Source organism: Boleophthalmus pectinirostris, unplaced genomic scaffold (assembly GCF_026225935.1).
Source record: "Boleophthalmus pectinirostris isolate CB_2022bp ecotype Guang Dong unplaced genomic scaffold, ASM2622593v1 HiC_scaffold_18, whole genome shotgun sequence".
Classification (NCBI taxonomy): Eukaryota; Metazoa; Chordata; class Actinopteri; order Gobiiformes; family Gobiidae; genus Boleophthalmus; species Boleophthalmus pectinirostris.
Genome location: NW_026571133.1, coordinates 25,992,303 through 26,010,143, shown reverse-complemented (window position 1 = coordinate 26,010,143; position 17,841 = coordinate 25,992,303). Strand labels below are relative to the sequence as shown.

At 38.3% G+C, this 17,841-nt stretch overlaps 4 protein-coding genes and 3 non-coding genes across 12 annotated transcripts; 2 read left to right on the top strand and 5 right to left on the bottom strand.

Annotated features, from left to right (window-relative positions):
* Positions 1-109: 109 nt before the first annotated feature.
* surf6 (surfeit 6) lies at positions 110-1,844 on the bottom strand. The gene is made up of 4 exons (XM_020921753.2): positions 1,711-1,844; positions 1,332-1,514; positions 1,175-1,254; positions 110-868 (listed from the first exon to the last, which is right to left on the bottom strand). The coding sequence occupies exons 1-4, from the start codon at positions 1,802-1,804 to the stop codon at positions 179-181; spliced, it is 1,047 nt and encodes a 348-aa protein (XP_020777412.1). The 5' UTR covers positions 1,805-1,844; the 3' UTR covers positions 110-178.
* A 70-nt stretch (positions 1,845-1,914) lies between these two features.
* On the top strand, positions 1,915-4,194 carry LOC110157414 (surfeit locus protein 1). Of its 3 annotated transcripts, none has more exons than XM_020921751.2 (9): positions 1,915-2,120; positions 2,197-2,263; positions 2,345-2,460; positions 2,612-2,694; positions 2,811-3,002; positions 3,068-3,140; positions 3,210-3,372; positions 3,920-4,001; positions 4,072-4,194. In XM_020921751.2, the coding sequence occupies exons 1-9, from the start codon at positions 2,067-2,069 to the stop codon at positions 4,136-4,138; spliced, it is 897 nt and encodes a 298-aa protein (XP_020777410.1). In that variant the 5' UTR covers positions 1,915-2,066; the 3' UTR covers positions 4,139-4,194. The 3 variants fall into 3 exon arrangements, with proteins under 3 accessions (XP_020777410.1, XP_055009330.1, XP_055009329.1); XM_055153355.1 differs by having other exon boundaries at positions 2,197-2,266; positions 3,104-3,140; XM_055153354.1 differs by having other exon boundaries at positions 2,197-2,266.
* Positions 4,195-4,652: 458 nt separating this feature from the next.
* rpl7a (ribosomal protein L7a) lies at positions 4,653-6,344 on the bottom strand. Its single transcript, XM_020921935.1, is given in 8 exon segments — positions 4,653-4,789; positions 4,861-4,930; positions 5,008-5,138; positions 5,317-5,355; positions 5,357-5,397; positions 5,586-5,726; positions 5,807-5,956; positions 6,140-6,344. Coding segments are annotated over 8 exon segments (867 nt in total). The 5' UTR covers positions 6,330-6,344; the 3' UTR covers positions 4,653-4,684.
* On the bottom strand, positions 5,211-5,285 carry LOC129409083 (small nucleolar RNA SNORD36). The gene has a single exon (XR_008632250.1). It is a non-coding gene; the product is annotated as a small nucleolar RNA SNORD36 (small nucleolar RNA).
* Positions 5,460-5,530, bottom strand: LOC129409084 (small nucleolar RNA SNORD36). Its single transcript, XR_008632251.1, has one exon. It is a non-coding gene; the product is annotated as a small nucleolar RNA SNORD36 (small nucleolar RNA).
* LOC129409085 (small nucleolar RNA SNORD24) lies at positions 6,031-6,103 on the bottom strand. Its single transcript, XR_008632252.1, has one exon. It is a non-coding gene; the product is annotated as a small nucleolar RNA SNORD24 (small nucleolar RNA).
* A 783-nt stretch (positions 6,345-7,127) lies between the features above and the next one.
* Positions 7,128-17,103, top strand: usp20 (ubiquitin specific peptidase 20). Of its 4 annotated transcripts, XM_055153351.1 has the most exons (26): positions 7,134-7,275; positions 7,371-7,448; positions 7,701-7,832; positions 8,004-8,057; positions 8,155-8,217; positions 8,361-8,495; positions 8,591-8,693; positions 10,175-10,244; positions 10,324-10,437; positions 10,519-10,597; positions 10,689-11,199; positions 11,283-11,432; positions 11,539-11,651; positions 11,766-11,968; positions 12,055-12,149; positions 12,219-12,252; positions 12,329-12,374; positions 12,460-12,640; positions 12,723-12,849; positions 12,935-13,104; positions 13,263-13,344; positions 13,489-13,597; positions 13,885-13,987; positions 14,612-14,680; positions 14,752-14,921; positions 15,048-17,103. In XM_055153351.1, the coding sequence occupies exons 3-25, from the start codon at positions 7,755-7,757 to the stop codon at positions 14,910-14,912; spliced, it is 2,850 nt and encodes a 949-aa protein (XP_055009326.1). In that variant the 5' UTR covers positions 7,134-7,275; positions 7,371-7,448; positions 7,701-7,754; the 3' UTR covers positions 14,913-14,921; positions 15,048-17,103. The 4 variants fall into 4 exon arrangements, 3 of the variants coding, with proteins under 3 accessions (XP_055009324.1, XP_055009325.1, XP_055009326.1); XM_055153349.1 differs by lacking the exon at positions 7,371-7,448 and having other exon boundaries at positions 7,128-7,275; XM_055153350.1 differs by lacking the exon at positions 7,371-7,448 and having other exon boundaries at positions 7,129-7,275; positions 11,796-11,968.
* The last annotated feature ends 738 nt before the right edge of the window (positions 17,104-17,841 follow it).

The following is a 17,841-nucleotide window of genomic DNA, read 5'->3' as shown; positions in this document are numbered from 1 at the left end:
ATTAACGAGGTTGACTTATTGCTGCAAAACATAACAAAAATGCATACATTTTCTACTCTAACACAAAATAATTTTAGTGTTCATGGTATTCAAATTATACATGACAAGATTTACAGTAGATTTCACAAAACTGTATTTATTGACAAACTGCTAATCATACATGTATAACAAATGTTCTCTAAATGCCAGCCTTTTTCAAGTCCTCTGGGAGGACTCTGCCTCTTTTACGTGCTCTGTCCTTCTTCTTCTCTACTTTGACTTTCTTGCGCTTTAAAATGTTCTTTTTTCGCTTGTCTTGTCGATGCTGCATCTTCTCCAGCACGTTCTCACTGCGCTGATCCCACTTCTTCTTCCGCTGGGTTTTCCTTTTTTCCTTTCTTTTTAATGCAACACGCAGCATCTTTTCATCATCTTTAATTTTAATGCCCTCTGCTTTGTATAGTAAATTTGTCCACTTCATCTTATTCTCCATCTCAAGTGCCTTGTCAGCATCCTTCTCTTTCAGCTGCTCAAGTTTAGTTTTACGTGCTTCCACACGACTGAGCAGTTGCTTGTAGTTCTTTCCAGTTAGTGGCGTTATCTGGCCCTTTAAACTTTTTCTCTTATTTTGCTTCTTTAACATTTTGTCTTCATATCCCTCTTCTACTGTTTCCACTTTGTTGAATACAATACCCGTTTCATTCCTCTTACTTATAGGTGTCACAATCTCACCCTCCTGTTTAATCTCTGGTCTTGTTTCTACCTCACTTTTTTCAGACAATTTCTTCATTTGAATCTCCTTTCTCTTCCTTTTTTTGCGTTCCCGCTCAAGTTTTCGCTTTGCCCTCTTGGCTTGTACCTCTGGTGATGAAGCATCCTTTGGTGGACCCTTGGAAACAATTGAAATTAATTAGATAACATTTTGGGTTGGCAGTGCATACAAGTGTATATATACTATTCTTTTAATTTTTTACAGTTTTTAATAATAATTTGCATTTAATGGAGTGCCTGTTGTTCAGAAATTAAGACTATGGCCCCGTGGCTGGAGTTTAATGTTCTCACTTTTCATCATTTGGATGTTAATTTTATATAACATAAAGGAATGTGAACCATTGGAGTAAGACATAATTAATGCAGACAAATAAAAAGTCAATTTCATGTAGTTGAACCTGTTAGAATAATGTATATACACTACCTGTCCCCTGGACTCTTCAATCTTTTCATGCAGCCTCTTGCGCAGCAGATCCACCCCAGAAAATTTTATCTCAACATTATCTGTGAGAAACAAAATCATACAGAGGAACTTAATAAACACAAAATGCCTCAAGTGTCTGACTATTAAAAACACGTACTTTTCTTCAGATTTGCATTCCCCTTTTTGGCCTTAACTTTGACTTCATCTGGGCTTGCTTTATCCTCAGTTTTTTGAGTCACAGGATTGGTTGTTGTTTTGTTCTGTTGAGACTTCAGAGTTTTCTTTTTCACCTTGTTTTTTTTAGTGGCGGCATTATCTTTTGCGGCACCCTTTAAATTTCCTGTATAAGAAAGATATTAGCCAGTGAGTGAGACAAGAAAGCCTGTGTAAATTTACACTGTAATTTTACAGTCACAACAACGCATTCAAATTACTTAGCCTTCATACGGCTGTAATGTGAAAAGAAATACGCTCATCTAAAACTTTGCTGAAAGTGAAAACGTAACATAGATGAGCAATCTTCAGGAATATTTTACCAAAACGTCTCTTCTTTGGCTCCAGTTGTGGTCGCTGAGAAAACACCCGACTAGCAAGACTTTGAATATATAAATCCTTAGAGACCAGATCCATGTTTGCCACCCGTAAAGTAACACTGCGCTGCCCAAGACTGAGTTAAAAATTAAGCATTCACGTTAAAAACATTGCACACACGTGCTGGAAAAACATCATTGTACCGGAAGTGGTAACACTAAAATCATTCCCCCGTCTCTCGAGTGTTATGTACATGGATATTTCCTTGGTTATGTATTTGTACTTCAAGTGGTGGTCGGACACAGAGATGTAACTTTTCTTTCATTTCTTTCTCACGTTATTTATTGTGTCAAAGATCGCTATGAGGACATTATTATTCTTCTATAATAAGACAGTCACGTCACTAACACAATGCGTAAGTATTGCGTCAGTTTCTAGAAAAATAACACGAACTTTACAATTTTCACTTATGGTGGGTTGTTATTACACAGACTCTTGCTGTCTACACCAGAAAGTCCCACACACTGTCCAGATTTCAATTCGTTCAGCATGCAGGAGGTAGCAGTACAATATAGCAATACAAATGTGTGTTTTTGTTTTGTCTTTCCACGATTTAACTGTTTAAACCTGTGTTGATAGGAAAGCATGCTTGCCGACAGTGCAGTTCAGCAGCTGCTGAAGCAGAGAAAGACTCATTTTTTAAATGGTTTCTGCTGCTTATTCCTGTCAGCACCTTTGGTCTGGGAACATGGCAGGTAGGAAAACACAATGCCTGCCAAAGCATAGCCAAATGTACTCCTGCAGTTCCCTTTTGCTATGGCACGAGCTTCTGGGGTTCCAACCATGACAGATAGTTCTAATTCTAAACTGTTTATCCAATATTAATTTGATTATTTGTTTGTGAAGGTTAAGCGGCGTCAGTGGAAATTACAGCTGATTGGCGATCTGACCAGACTCACTACAGCTGAGCCTATTCCTTTGCCTGCAGAGTAAGTGTTATTTTAGTTCCATTTATTACACAATTCATCATTACTTTTTAAAACCGTGTACAATTTGGACACACCTCTCATAAATTAAATTAATTAAGTCTTTTGTTTTTCTGCAGCCCTCATGAACTGAACAACTTGGAATACAGGAGGGTGAAAGTACATGGAAGATATGACCACTCAAAAGAACTGTATATCATGCCCCGGTCACCAGTTGATCCTGAGAGGGAAGCGCGAGAGGCGGGCAGGATCACATCCAGTGGAGAGATTGGTGCAAATGTAATCACCCCATTCCATTGTACTGACCTTGGGTAAGAAAAATGTGCAATATTTTTGTTGTTGTATGTCAGCTGTACTTTGATACTTATTATTTCAGCATCACAATTCTTGTCAATCGTGGGTATGTCCCAAGGCAGAAGATTAAGCCAGAGACAAGGATAAAAGGACAGGTACAACATTATGCTTTAATCAAAGACCCTATTGCCTTGCTTTACAAACGCTGTACCATGTGTATGTAGGTGGAAGGGGATGTAGAGGTGGTTGGAATAGTCAGACTGACAGAGAATCGGAAACCATTTGTCCCAAGTAACGATGTGCAGAAGAACCGATGGCATTACCGTGACCTGGAGGCCATGGCTCAGCTTACTGGTGCTGAGCCCATCTTCATTGACGCAGACTTTGGTAAGATCAGTTTACAGTTTTAAGTGGCATTTATTGTGTGTGTGTGTGTGTGTGTGTTTAATGTGTGGGTAAAACTGCTGCTTTCATTTGTGTGGCCTTTTGCATTATGTAAGAGTTGCAAGTTGGTCAGTCATTTAGCTTGACCCATACTCAGAACAAAGCTATTCACCGAAGCTTCTACAATAGCTACTTTTAAAAATACCTTAAAAAAAAAAAAAGAAACCGTGCTAACTGTTACTTATATTTTAGAATATAATGGTTCTAAATGGATGGTACATCCATTATGGCATTTCAAATCTATGTATAGGACCCATGGAAGAGTCCCATGCGTTTGAGTTTCAAGTCTTTATAACAAATGACCAAATATAAATAGCAAATAGCTATATGAATTTTGTCCCAGTCCTGTCTATAACATTCAGCTCATTAACCCTTAGTGCAGAAAGTGGTCTAAGTCTCTCTTGTCAGAGTTTTCTGTTACCGGTCTCTTCCTTGTGTCCCTTTTGTTACATGATGATATTCACCTTTAATGCTGTTAACTGTCTTACAGCTAGTACGGTTCCTGGAGGACCAATTGGCGGGCAGACAAGAGTAACTCTCCGAAATGAACATATGCAATACATCATTACATGGTAGGTGGAAACATGTCCCAAATGTGTTGTGCAGTCTTCCTTACAATTTGGTCCTCTTTCTCCAATTCAGGTATGGCCTTTGTGCTGCAACATCTTATATGTGGTATGCAAAGTTTGTGAAGATGATTAAAATATAGTTTGTGGAACAATGTAAGAACATTTATGTGCATTAAAGCATGTCACTTTAATTTGACCCTCCTGGAGTCCATTACATTTTTGAAGTTTAGGACACAACCTACACCATTATCCAGGTCTGATTTTATTTCAAGCAACTTTTAATCACATCACACTACTCACCAACCCATTACCAAAATTTACCATTTAATGAAAATTGCATATCAATGGTGAGTTCTACCAGTTTCAAGTTTGCTCAGGACAGTCTGAAATGGTTAAGATGCTTCTAAATGGCAACTGAAATGTGTTTTTCTGAAGCACACCTGGCAAGATTGCAAACGGTACAATATTGCAGTGGTTCTCAACCCAGGAATTGGAACCCCATGGGGAAAATTTTAAATATATGCAATTATCTTAATGTTGGTGTAAACGCATACCCATTTGTTGACCCATCAAATTCATCTGTTTAGCCAAAAGATTCTGAGCATAGGCCTTGACTACATAAAATGTTAACTGCATTTAATAATCACACAAGTATAATTTGGGTAGACTTTTTATTGAAAATCAGTTTAACCAAGCTTTGTAGCAAGCTCTTTAGCCTTTGCCTTTTCCAGCTTGGCAATACGGGCCGTAGATTTCGGTCCCATAATTCCACCTCCCCAGTGACGACGGATCTGATGTAAAAATAAAGAAAATTAGCTTTTATTCACAAATTGGCATGCATATTAAAAAAAAAGCACCTCACCTCCTCGTATCTGTCATTGTAGTTTGTCTTGATTGCTTCCACAAGCTTGGCAAGTGCACCCTTGTCTTCACTTTAGAACATAAAATTCAGAGCTTAGAATAAATTAACATTGGATGCATGCATTGTACTTATAAAACCTTAACTTACGGGTTAATCTGTGTGAAGGCAACTGAAGTGCAAGTCTTTCTGTGCACCAGTCTACCCAGTCTAGCCTTGCCCTTGACGATGCAGTAAGGGACTCCCATTTTGCGGCACAGCGCTGGCAGAAAGACAACCAACTGGAAAAATGTACATTATTAGAACAGAATAGCCTTCATGACAGTGAATGCTGTAGTAAGCGCAGTATGGTCTTTGCTCAGGGTTAAAAAGCTCGGTTTGAATCATCACATCAACTTTCAGGTGAAGAAATTCAGACATCATTGCAAAGACCAGGTTTTTCAAATTAAATTAGCATACCTCAATTGGATCCACATCATGGGCAATCACAACAAGCTGGAGCCTTCTTGCTCTCAACCAGAGAAGTGACTGTGTTCACACCTGTTAAAGAACATTTGTTAACAAATACTAATTTAAGAGTAACAATTATTATTTTAGGACCTTTTGCTCAGGGTTAAAAAGCTCATAAAGCATCACTGTATGTCAGGTGAAGAAATTCAAGTCATCAATGCACAAGGTCATGCTAAATAAAATACTTGTTCATTTTAGTCCCTGTTGAAAACACTTACCAGCACGGAGTATAGGGGGCCTTTTGGTGGGAGCATCACCCTTTCCAGCTGCCTTCTGCTCAGCCCGGGCCAGCAGCCTCTGCTTCTTCTCCTGCTTGGTTTCTGGTCTGTACTTGTGAGCAAGTTTAAACAACTGGGTGGCTGTTTGAAAACAGTGAATGCTAGTCTCTCCAAGTTTGGTGTTGTGTGAAAGAGTTACATTTACTTCAATTAATATTTACCAGTTTGGCGGTCCAGGGCCTGGGTGAACTGATTGATTGCAGGCGGAACCTTCAGACGCTTGTAAAGAATTGAGCGTTGCCTCTGCAGGCGAATGTATCGTGGCCATTTGACAAAACGGGTTAAATCACGCTTGGGCTGAATGTCCTGGCCTGTGAGGAAAAAAAATATAGCAATCAGTCGCAAATTATAGTAAATAAGTTGGTTTTAAAATTAGTTGTACAAGTGCATCAGCGATCTTGGTGGAAGAATGTCTACAGTGTAGTTAAGATAGCAAATATTCAGTTACATCATCTGCACAAGATATTAGGAAGCTCAGTAGTTAATTTACTAACCAATGCTGAAGTTCTTGGGCCTTTTCTCAAACAGGGGGTTCACGACTTTTTTAGCCTCATGTTTTTTGGCCACAGAAGGGGCAGGTGCCACCTTCTTCCCCTTAGCCTTCTTTCCCTTAGGCTGGAACAGAAAATAAACATTGCAATTAATTTCAGGTACACAGACTTCAAAAATATAGCTGAATGACATAGGCTATGTGAGGTTTCGATTAGAAGTCGAAATTGAGCCTTGCTGCTTAGCATAAACTCCAGTCTACAGTTAAAAACACAGCAGTGGGCTCAAACCATCATACATTGTTTAACCACACAAAAACAACACCATTGGATAAATGTAGCCTCTTGCCAAACCATAAAAAAGTCAAAAGAACAGTCTTATAATAGGTAAGTAGGAGCATATTGACCAAATTTAGCGTTAGCTTCGATTCACTCACGGAGGGTGCCACTGCCGGCTAAACGTAGCTCATTTTTAATTACAATTTTCTCAACAATTAACACAGTTAAGGGAAAAATACTATCACAACTAAGCAGCATAGACTTTATATTAGAAATTGTCGCGATTAATGCGTTTATATAAAGACTACAGATTGAGATGAATTCAGATTAAAGTCCCCTAAAAGAAATTTCTATGCACCCACCATGTCGTTTCAGGCAGAAAGGAAGGACAGTGCATTCTGGGTAGCCTAAATACCGCGAGACTTGCAACCTCCGCAGAATTGAGTTGCCCTGAACTGATCCGAAATCAGATGTTGTCGCGCTCACTCCCTTATATTCCACTATGGTGTCAAACAGTAAAACAGACACGGGATCGGTTTGGTCAATAAATATAGCTATTACATTAATGCATCAATAACTATTATATGTATAAAAATATATATTCTATCCAAGAGATTATTTGTAAAATCTAATGGCCTACATATTCCTAATGTAATAGCTATAAAATGATTTTTTATTTGTTTATATTTTTTTCTGCATAGCGTCACTTCCGTTATATTTTAAAATTTTCATTTATCAAACTACATTTTGTTTTCCCCTATACGTATTTCCCCTCTAGTGGCATTATATTTTAAAAATGGTTGTAAAGTTTTACTTCACGTGCTGTACAGCTGTAACTCTGCGTGCTGTTGGGTAGATCCATGGTGAGTGTATAACAGGCTTTAATAGACGCACGATGGGAGGGGGAGTTGTTTGGGAAGACGGGGGCAAATCGTTTGTCTCTGAATATCTGGTTTAGGCTCATACTTCTCCAACATGCGACATTTACAGCAAGAATGATGTGTCTTCATCATCCCTGTGACCCATCGGTTTACTGGTAAATCAAGTAATTAATTTGTTTTGTATGTTATGTCTCATGTGATGTAGCTATTTGATGGTCTTTGAACATTTGTAAGGTCTCAAGGGTCTTTATTTAGTCTGCAGTGCGATAACAATTACTGTAGTTGTGTTTTCCGTGAATAATAAACGTTGACAAATAAAAAGACAGCCTGTCACTATCGCAGACTGCACTAAAAGCCCTTCTTGCTAACGTTAGCCGTGTTAGCTTGTATTGTTTTGGTTATTACAGCACTGTTACGGGCTTGTTCAAAAAGTACACCTCCATCTGAATAAACGAGTAGACATGGCGGAACAAGACGTTTGCCCTCATCTGGACTGCATTGGAGACGTGACCAAGGATGACCTTCTTCAAAAATCTAAGGTTGTTGCATATTGATTAACACATAATCAGATGTTTGAAGATCATGCATTAACGAGCCACATGAGATTTTGTCAAGGATCTTATCATCAACCAACACTGACAAAAATACAAAAAAAAAAAAAATAAATTTACGTGAAACGTGCTAATAATGTTTTTACCTTTTTATTTCAGGGAACTTGCCAGTCATGTGGAGCAGGAGGCCCAAATCTGTGGGCCTGTCTACAGGTATGGCTGGTTTTCAATACTATTATATGTTAGGGCCCGACTTCGTAATTAGTTGCAAATATTAAATAGTAATTTTTCCCACTTCTTTACTCTGTAGAGTGACTGCTCTTATGTTGGATGTGGTGAATCCTATTCTGATCACAGCACTCTTCACGCTCAGGTAAATATTCACCTACTAAAAATAAGACTATTTCCCTCATTTATATATCAGTATTATTGTTGAATGTCCTTAGTAACACACACCTCAGTTTGATAAAGATTGTACAGTAGGCCTATGTCTTGTCTGAATTATTTTGACTCCAGGCAAAGAAACACAACCTCACGGTGAACCTGACAACATTCAGAATTTGGTGTTATGTGTGTGAACGGGAGGTATTTCTGGAGCAGAGACCTGCCTTGGTGCCAATGGTCCCACATCACTGTAAAACCTCTGAACAGGTAATAAAGTCTACTGTTGGATGGTTTTATTATTTACTACTTCTGCTATTACTACTTCTCTCCACAGTGATACTGTCTGTTTTTGTATGTTCTAGGATTCAGTACCTCAGCCAGCTGCACATCCACTGAAAGCTGTGCCAATTGCTGTGGCAGAAGAAGAAGGTTCAGAATCAGAGGAGGATGAGCTTAAACCCAGAGGTAAATGTAACCTGTGTGTTATAATTAGGGGTGTCAAATTATCGCGTTAATTGCGATTAATTAATTACAGTCATATTTAGCGCGTTATGTTTTTTAATCGCGTTAATCTCATTTTTAATCTAACTTTACTGTTTCTGTATGTGAGTTGCTTTATTATAAAATCTGTTTTGTCCCAACAACACATAAAAACACATTTATACATTTTTTTTTATTTCGGTAATTCCACTCATTGTCGGAAACCCACACAAAACGCGCGCAGTAAGAGCGCCGTAAACGTCATGTTAACGTTGGCGGCGTCAGTCACACAGTGGACGAGGTCGAAGAGCCAGTAGAACAGTCAGCAGTGCACAGGTAAAAACGCATTCGTGTCTTGGAAATTATTCTCCCGATGTGAAATATAAAAGAAAATAACAAATATAATATCGCCTACAACTTAAATGTCACTGGTGAAAACAACCTGCATAGGCTCATGATGTCTGCACTACTGTCCTATAGTGACCTGCCACATGAGGGGACACGCACACACGCACGCAAACACACACAAACACACACAAACACACACCTTCATCATCGTCATTAACCTGAGAATGCGCGGACCACGTTTCCTTCCGTAGACACTGCACAGACACCAACGTGCTCCCGTGAGCCGCGTGTGGATCGTGTTTTCTCGCGTACGCTGCGTAAACCGCGCTTCCTCCTGTGCGCCTCTAAACCAGAACTAACACCAAGACTAAAACCAGGACTAAACCAGGTCTAAATCAGGACTAAACCAGAACTAAAACCAGAACTTAAACCAGGTCTAAATCAGGACTAAACCAGAACTAAAACCAGAACTAAAATCTAAACCAGGACTAAACCAGGACTAAACCAGGATTAATCCATTCCAGGACTAAACTAGGACTAAAGCAGGTCTAAACCAGGACTAAAACAAGGACTAAAACCAGTGATCTCATATATAAAGCATTTCTCTATCAATAATATTTTTAATATGGTTAAGGAAAGACTGGACTTTTTATTGTCTTTAAGTAGACAAAAGTTATTATGTTCAGATTTCCTTGTCTTTGCTACTTTACAGCAAACAGTTTCTTATTCATGGAGACTTGGGCTCAACAGCCAATTTGGACAGATTTGTTAAACAATAAATGACTTTATCAAGTCACTTTTTTTTGTTCTATATCAGTCTTTTGATCTGCCACAATAATGTAATAATGAATTTAAATGAAAATACCTCAAATTGAAGGCTTTTCTCAGCAATTTTTAGGTGAGATTAAAATGAGATTAATTAGATTAATTAATTACAGATCATAATTAATTAATCTCTCAATTTTTTTAATCGCATTACAGCACTAGTTATAATATAACTCACCGCAATCAATAATGCTCATTTCTCAAGGTTGTGTATCAGAAGAAGTTTGAGAAAGACAACCTTATCTTATTTCAAAATCAGCTAAATATTTTAACAAGCTGGTGCCTCTTTACAGGTCTTACGGGAATGAAAAACATAGGAAACACTTGTTATATGAATGCAGCACTCCAGGCTCTGTCAAACTGGTAATCTTTTCTTCTAGTACATCACATTTTTTATTTGTTTTTTGTTTGTAATATATTTTTGTTGTTGTTTCTTATTTAGTCCACCCCTCACACAGTTTTTCTTAGACTGCAGTGGTTTAGTGCGTACTGACAAGAAGCCAGCTCTATGCAAGAGCTACCAAAAACTAATCTCAGAACTTTGGCATAAAAAACGGTAAGGAATTGTTTTAACGCAATGGTTAGATGCTACAAAGAGTAAATATACATTGTTCCTTCTATACACATTTTTTTCCAGACCCAGTTATGTCGTCCCTACAAGTCTCTCTCATGGAATCAAATTAGTTAATCCGATGTTTCGTGGCTATGCTCAGCAGGTATGTTCAAGCGCATTATTGAGCATGCCTCTACATCATTAGTCTTTGTCGGGGAAGGCGCCTCTCCAGTTTGACACCATATGTTCTGTAGGATACTCAAGAGTTTCTACGCTGCCTGATGGACCAGCTGCACGAGGAACTGAAGGAACCACTAACAGAGTGCACTCTGAGTGGAGATGGTTTCGATGTTGATGACAGACGAGATGGTGACCGCTCCCCATCGGAGGATGAGTTCCTATCATGTGACTCTGGCTCGAGCAGTGACCGGGGTGAGGCTGGAGCCACTGGTGATGGAGAACTGCTTTTACACGATGAGTGTGATGGCGTAAGATCACCTATGAGGCCAAATGAATCCAGTCCATCTGGTGTAATCTCTGAGAAGGAGAGGTTAAAAGAAAGAAGAGTGTCAGGGTCGCCACTTCGTGGAGGCTCCCAGGAAATGGATGAAGATGCAGATGTTGATACTGCAGCTGAAGAGGACACTTCTGAAAGATTGGAGACTGAAGAGGTGCTCACAACCCCAAGCACAGAGGTCCAAACTCTAGAAAACAATCAAATATCAAATACTGCACAGGGGCAAAGCCAGAGTAGCAACACCTCTGGTATATAATATTTTTTGAACAGGAACAGTATCTAAAATATTATCTGTCGCATATTATGTATCATGTATCTTCTTGTGTTTCAGAGCCAGACAATGAAGCCAGAATAACGCAACCACAGTCCATCCCGTGCACCCCTGTGCGCACACTTCAGGAGCTGCACCCTAAACTGTCATGTAGCCCCCCTCGATCTAGCCCCCTTCGTGCTACAGGACCATCCTATTCATTCAAAAAGGGTACTGAAACTATTGTTTGTTTGTTATTTTGGCTTGAGTCTGACTTCAGTTCCTTAATACTGTTGCTAACTGAGTTGCATCCATAACATCATGGTGTGTTTTTCAGCCCCACTGCTGCTTAGTTCCAAGAAAAAGAAACAGTCCCACTATCGTAGTGTGATCTCTGACATTTTTGATGGCTCCATCCTAAGTCTGGTCCAGTGTCTAACCTGTGACAGGGTAAGTCCTTGTAAGGAAAACTTTAGTACCCAGCATTATGAACATGTAACATTTCGATTCAAATCTATGCCCAGTCATACTATTGCATACATTTGCACTGTGCATGTCACACAGATGATGACACAGATGAATATTGTTTATCAGCTCTCTTCGACGGTGGAAACTTTCCAGGACCTCTCTCTTCCAATTCCTGGCAAAGAGGACTTGGCCAAGCTCCACTCTTCTATTCACCAGAATCTGCCAGTGAAAACTGGTGTGTGTCCTGAAACATATGGGTCACAAGGCTGGATAACCTATATAATGGACTCCATACGCAGGTTAGTTGTTGTGTTATGTAAAACTTTAGCATGTATAGCTGTATGTGCAGTCTGGTAATAGTCTGTGTGTCCTTTTCAATAAATAGATTTGTAGTGTCATGCATTCCTAGTTGGTTTTGGGGGCCTATGGTAACTCTTGAGGATTGCCTTGCTGCCTTTTTTGCTGCAGATGAGCTAAAAGGTAAACACATTTAATTTATTACACAATTATAGTTTCTTGCATAAATAAATAAATTTTTTGTTTCTTCAGGAGACAACATGTACAGCTGTGAAAGATGTAAAAAGTAGGAATTGACCGAATGTATTAACGCATCTTACAATATAATATTATATATTGAAAGACATTTTATTTGTCTGCAGGTTGCGAAATGGTGTTAAGTACTGCAAAGTGCTCAAGCTTCCAGAGGTATATAGTCTTCATTATTTCTTAAACACAAGTGCACTGATTTATAAATAACAAATACTGAAAGTTTTTTGCTGTATTTTTAAAGATTTTATGTATTCATCTGAAACGCTTCCGTCACGAAGTCATGTATTCGTTTAAGATCAGCAATCATGTATCATTTCCACTAGAAGGGCTCGACATGCGACCATTTTTGGCCAAAGACAGTCCGTCTCAAGTCAGCACTTATGATCTGCTTTCAGTTATCTGTCACCACGGCACTGCCGGAAGTATGAACAATCTTATTTTCTTTAAATACAAAGTATTTGGAGAACATAATTTCAACATCTTGTATTCCTTTGGTTGTTACAGGTGGACATTACATAGCCTACTGTCAGAATGTGATCAATGGCCAGTGGTACGAATTTGATGATCAATATGTCACTGAGGTCCATGAGACTGTGGTGCAAAACGCAGAGGCCTATGTGTTGTTTTATAGGTAAATGCACATAAACAGCCATAGACAGCATGTTGTTTGTACAAGATAATTAATCATTACTCTTTAATGTTAATTCTTTTTGCAGGAAAAGTAGTGAGGAGTCAGTTAGAGAACGTCAGAAGGTGGTGGCTCTGGCCAATATGAAGGAGCCAAGTCTGCTGCAGTTCTACATTTCTAGAGAGTGGCTCAACAAGTTCAACACTTTTGCTGAACCTGGTCCAATCAGCAACCACACTTTCCTTTGCCATCATGGAGGTATATACACTGTTTAATCCACAAATATACATTCTCAAAAATATGTGGAGTTTCGGTAAATATTTAAATGTTATGAATCATTTATCTGTTGAGTTTAGAAACTTTCAGGTTGCCGTCATAACTTTGGACATGAAAACAACATTTATTCATCATTACAGGAATTCCTCCCCATAAATACAACTATATTGATGACTTGGTGGTTATAGTCCCGCAGAATGTCTGGGAATATCTGTATAACAGGTATTCATGCATAAATAGTTACACATGGCATAAGCATTTTGGTCAAATGAATCCCACTGAAGCCAGTTTGATGTTCTTATATTCTTGATGGCGTATTTGTTAAATATATTCTGTCCCATTATTTTTATAATCTTTTTTTTATAGTTTTGGTGGAGGGCCTGCTGTGAATCACTTGTATATGTGTGCCATTTGCCAAGTGGAGATAGAGGCCCTAGCTAAGCGCAGGAAAACTGAAATAGACACTTTCATTAAGGTAAAGATATTTAAGGTATTTTAGAAAATAGTATATATACCAGATACCAGATGTGTTGTCCAGTGATAGATGGGCCCGTGCCAGTCACTGACTAAAATGATAAAGTAAATTAAATTTATAAAGCAGCTGCGTCCAGTATAAACATGTTTTGAGTTTTTACTCTTATCCAGTGCACTGAGGAGAGCTTGAATCTGCTGTGCTTTTAGTGTGATAGACCAGAGTTTGATATTGTGATTGCATACACTTGCTTTGCCCTCGGTCTGACTAAGCATTTTTCTTGTATGCAGCTGAACAAAGAGTTTCAAGCTGAGGAGGCTCCGACTGTGATCTTGTGCATCAGTATGCAGTGGTTCAGAGAGTGGGAGAGCTTTGTGAAAGGCAAAGACAATGGTATGTCTAAACATTCAGTACATATACTACTGCACAGACTTTTTCTCAGTTTATCAATTTAGGTGTGCATCTACACCACTTCTTATTAGGATAATAATAATAATCCATCAGTTTTATATAGCACTTTTCTGGACAGTCAGTTATTCATTCACTCCACACTCGGTGGTGGGACGCTATATTAACTAGTAGCCAGAGCTGCCCTGGAACAGACTGACAGAAACAAGGCTGCCAATCTGTGCCATCAGCACCTCCGACCACCACCATCACTCACGCACACACCACTTTCATACTAGGCAGTGTGGTTGAAGTGCCTGAGGACACAATGACAGTTTTTGCAACTGGCACCCCCCTATGGCACCTGACTTTCCCAGTGGTCTCCCATCCAAATACTAACCAGGCCCAGCCTTGCTGAGCTTCTGAGATCTGACGAGATCAGGCTTTGACAAGCCGGTATGGTATGGTTTATGTGTATTACCTAGTATGCCATGATTCACATTAAACTTTCTACTATTTGAAAATCAAAATTAGAAGTGTTTTTAATGCATTGATCCTTCTACATTTGCGCTGTTGCACTATTGTGAATGTATGTGTTTAACAAAAAACAAAAAACTGTTATATGCTTAGAGCCACCAGGTCCCATTGACAACAGTAAAATTGGCATCATGAAGGGAGGACACATACAGCTCAAACAAGGTATCCTCTGAAGTTCAGATGGTCTGATAAATAACATTTTAAAACACATTCTCACCATTTTCTTCTCTCAGGGGCAGATTATGGTCAGATATCAGAGGAAACATGGCAGTATTTGTTGGGCATTTATGGAGGAGGTCCTGAGATTGCTGTCAGACAGACAGTGGCCCCAACAACTGATGTAGAGAGCTTGCACGGAGAGAGGAAGATAGAAGCAGAGACAAGAGCCCTCTAAGATAGAGAGGTGAGCTTTTTGTTCATGACTTGCATAACAATATTAAAGTCACTCAACCGTTTTCCAAGTAATGGCTTTATACGGAAAGATTTTCTGTTTAAATTATGTCATAAATGATTTCTTCCCTGATCTTAGGTTGCCTGGCTTCCATTCCTCCCCTGTCCTGACAAGAAGCTGAGGAATTTGCACCTTCCTGAAGCGGCTGTGTTGTGAGCACTTTGTAAATGTAGCAACACATAATAGAAAATGATTTAATATGAATTAGATTATTTATTCAACAGCACAGATTCACACTGTTGTCACTTACTAAAGTTGTTTAGCAGCACATGAGGCTGTGAAAGACATTGTTACATAGATAGGATCTCTGGAATAATACTGAATTTAACACAGTTGGGCACCTCAAAACAAAAGTGCAAATGACAGGTTAGAGTATTATATTTAAGATTTTACTCTAGTCTATTGTTTCTGTTTAATCATTTTACTTCCTGGTCTGACACGGGCAGACCAACATACATCGGTTGAAGTAATTCCATAACTGTTACATAGCATTCATGATAAAATAAAGGGACAAAATTAAAATGCATAATAGGTATGATTAGCCAAATAAAAAAATAAGGCCTTCATTTTATTAAACTGCTAAAAAAATTTGTTTCTTGTGCGTACATCGGTCGTGTATTTTGGAAGGAATTTTGTTGACATAAGTAGAGGTATTTCGTTTTATAACTCGCCTGTAATTTTGTACTTTTCTTCTTAACTTTTGTTCACAAACTGCCATTAAACTGATGTTAAACTAAGTAATAATTAGAAAAGCATGTCTTATGCACTTTAAAGCGTTTCCAGACCCTCAGGAATGCTTTAGTCAAAAATGGTTAGCTTAAGAAATAATTATGTTCTTTTGAAAACACATTTGTTTTCACACTAGGTTAAATATGCATGCTACTCCCTCACTGAGAAGAAAGCATTTTATTAGGGTGCTGTTTGCTGAAATTCTTGCTCTGTGGGTACATAACCTAAGACAATTACGCCTTGAGACATATTGTGTATACTGTATGTTTACAAACCCATCTGGGGAAGGGGGATAAGGCATATGCATCTGGTGCTATATTGGTTTAATGCTTGTGGGAGAAGAAGTATCAATGTGACTGACATTTAAGAATAGATGGACTTTAATGATTATGTCTGTTTTCAATTGCTATTGATTATACCCAAAATATATTAATCTGAAATATTTTTTTTGGTATTTTACCAAAACAGAAGACAAAACATTTTATTTTATAAATTCAGATCTGCACACAGACAGTTGGCATCTCTGATGCAATTATGGCTCCCAGTCCATCTACCAGTTCTTTAAAATGCAACATTTGTAAATATGTCACATCTAAGCCACAGCATTTTATTGCTTATCTTGGCACGCAATTAAAACATGCTACATTTAAGTAGATTTATACACAGTGCCTTCACTGTATTGCTTCAATAGCCTCGTCACTCACCTTTTTGTTTGTGTGGTTTGAGTTGTTTTCAAATGTATTCATTTGTTTAAATTAAATTATGTAGTTATAATTTAAACTTCAATCAATTCCAAAGCACCGAACAGTATTTTGTAAATCAGTGAAAAAATCATTGTACCTGTGGATCTTCATCATTGCCTTTTATTGTAATTATGTCACATCTTAATGGGAGAATGACAAAAGAATGAAAACTTAAATATTCTCTTGTGTTCAGAAAAATTACCCAGACTGATTGTTGTTTGTGTGACTGTGACCAAAATATTGTTTTACCACTTCTCATAATGATCAATGGAATTATCTTGCTCTGACATATGTGGATATACAGAATACTAATATCCATACTGTGGTGGTGATTGTTTTAAGTTGCTTTTGTGGGGGTAAGTGCAATAAAAAGAGAAACTCATTATGTGTAAGAAATTGTGCAATGCAGCAGTGTAACACTGTATAGTGGTAATGTTGCAACACTTTCAGCTACAGTCTGTGTTTGCTTGTGTTACAGTGAGTACTGTAGCTGTGTGTGAGGTTTTCATTTCACAGATGGGTCCGACATTTTCATTCAGGGTGCTTCTTGTCTTGTAAAGTAATAGATGTTTGGATTACACAAGTTTTAAGCAGATTAAAGTCTGTATAACTGTAATTAGTCATGGCATATTGATGAATAAAATTGCCTTGTATGAAATTAATTGTTCATTTACCTTCTTGTTTCTTTAATGGACCTTACCTGTTTGCCACTGTTAATGAAAGGTCATCACATTCACAATTTTGCACTTGGACAACTAGAAACACTATACACCCTGCTATAATGTTTTATTGTGTCCTAACCCGCACAGCTTCTCTTTTAGCAAGGGCAATCTATTTCTAAATCAATCTCACTAACATTGTACCTGAAATTGTAAAATTATCTTGTCTTCTTGGATGTGCAGTTGTGATGTCATCTGAAGCTCCTTAAGTATGATGAACTGTCTCCATCCCAGACAGAGGCAGACTGAGGGGGAAGCTACAAACCTCCACAGCAGAGGAACAGAAAGACTGCATCGATATTTTTTTCAGGTACGAGAGCTCTTAGTACATTTTACTGCAGCAGCCGTTTGAAAGCCGTTTGTAGATTATCATGTGAGTGTGAATGTACACAAGTAGCACAGCCTCAATGACAGTCTGGCCTACCCCAAACGTTCCGGTGCATGCAGTTGAAGGTATGGGTTACTTCTGTTGCTTTGATGCATAATCTTTTGCTTTGGTGTGAAGCTTAGTTATTAGCACTGCGTCTGTTAGACAGGTGTGGGATCAAATTATTCAAATTAAGACGGTAAATGATATTCTTATATTATGGATTATATGATGTTGCAACACCACAACAAAGATGTCTAGTTACTCGGTATGTGTTGTATACATATATACATGTCATGTCATGTATACAAACA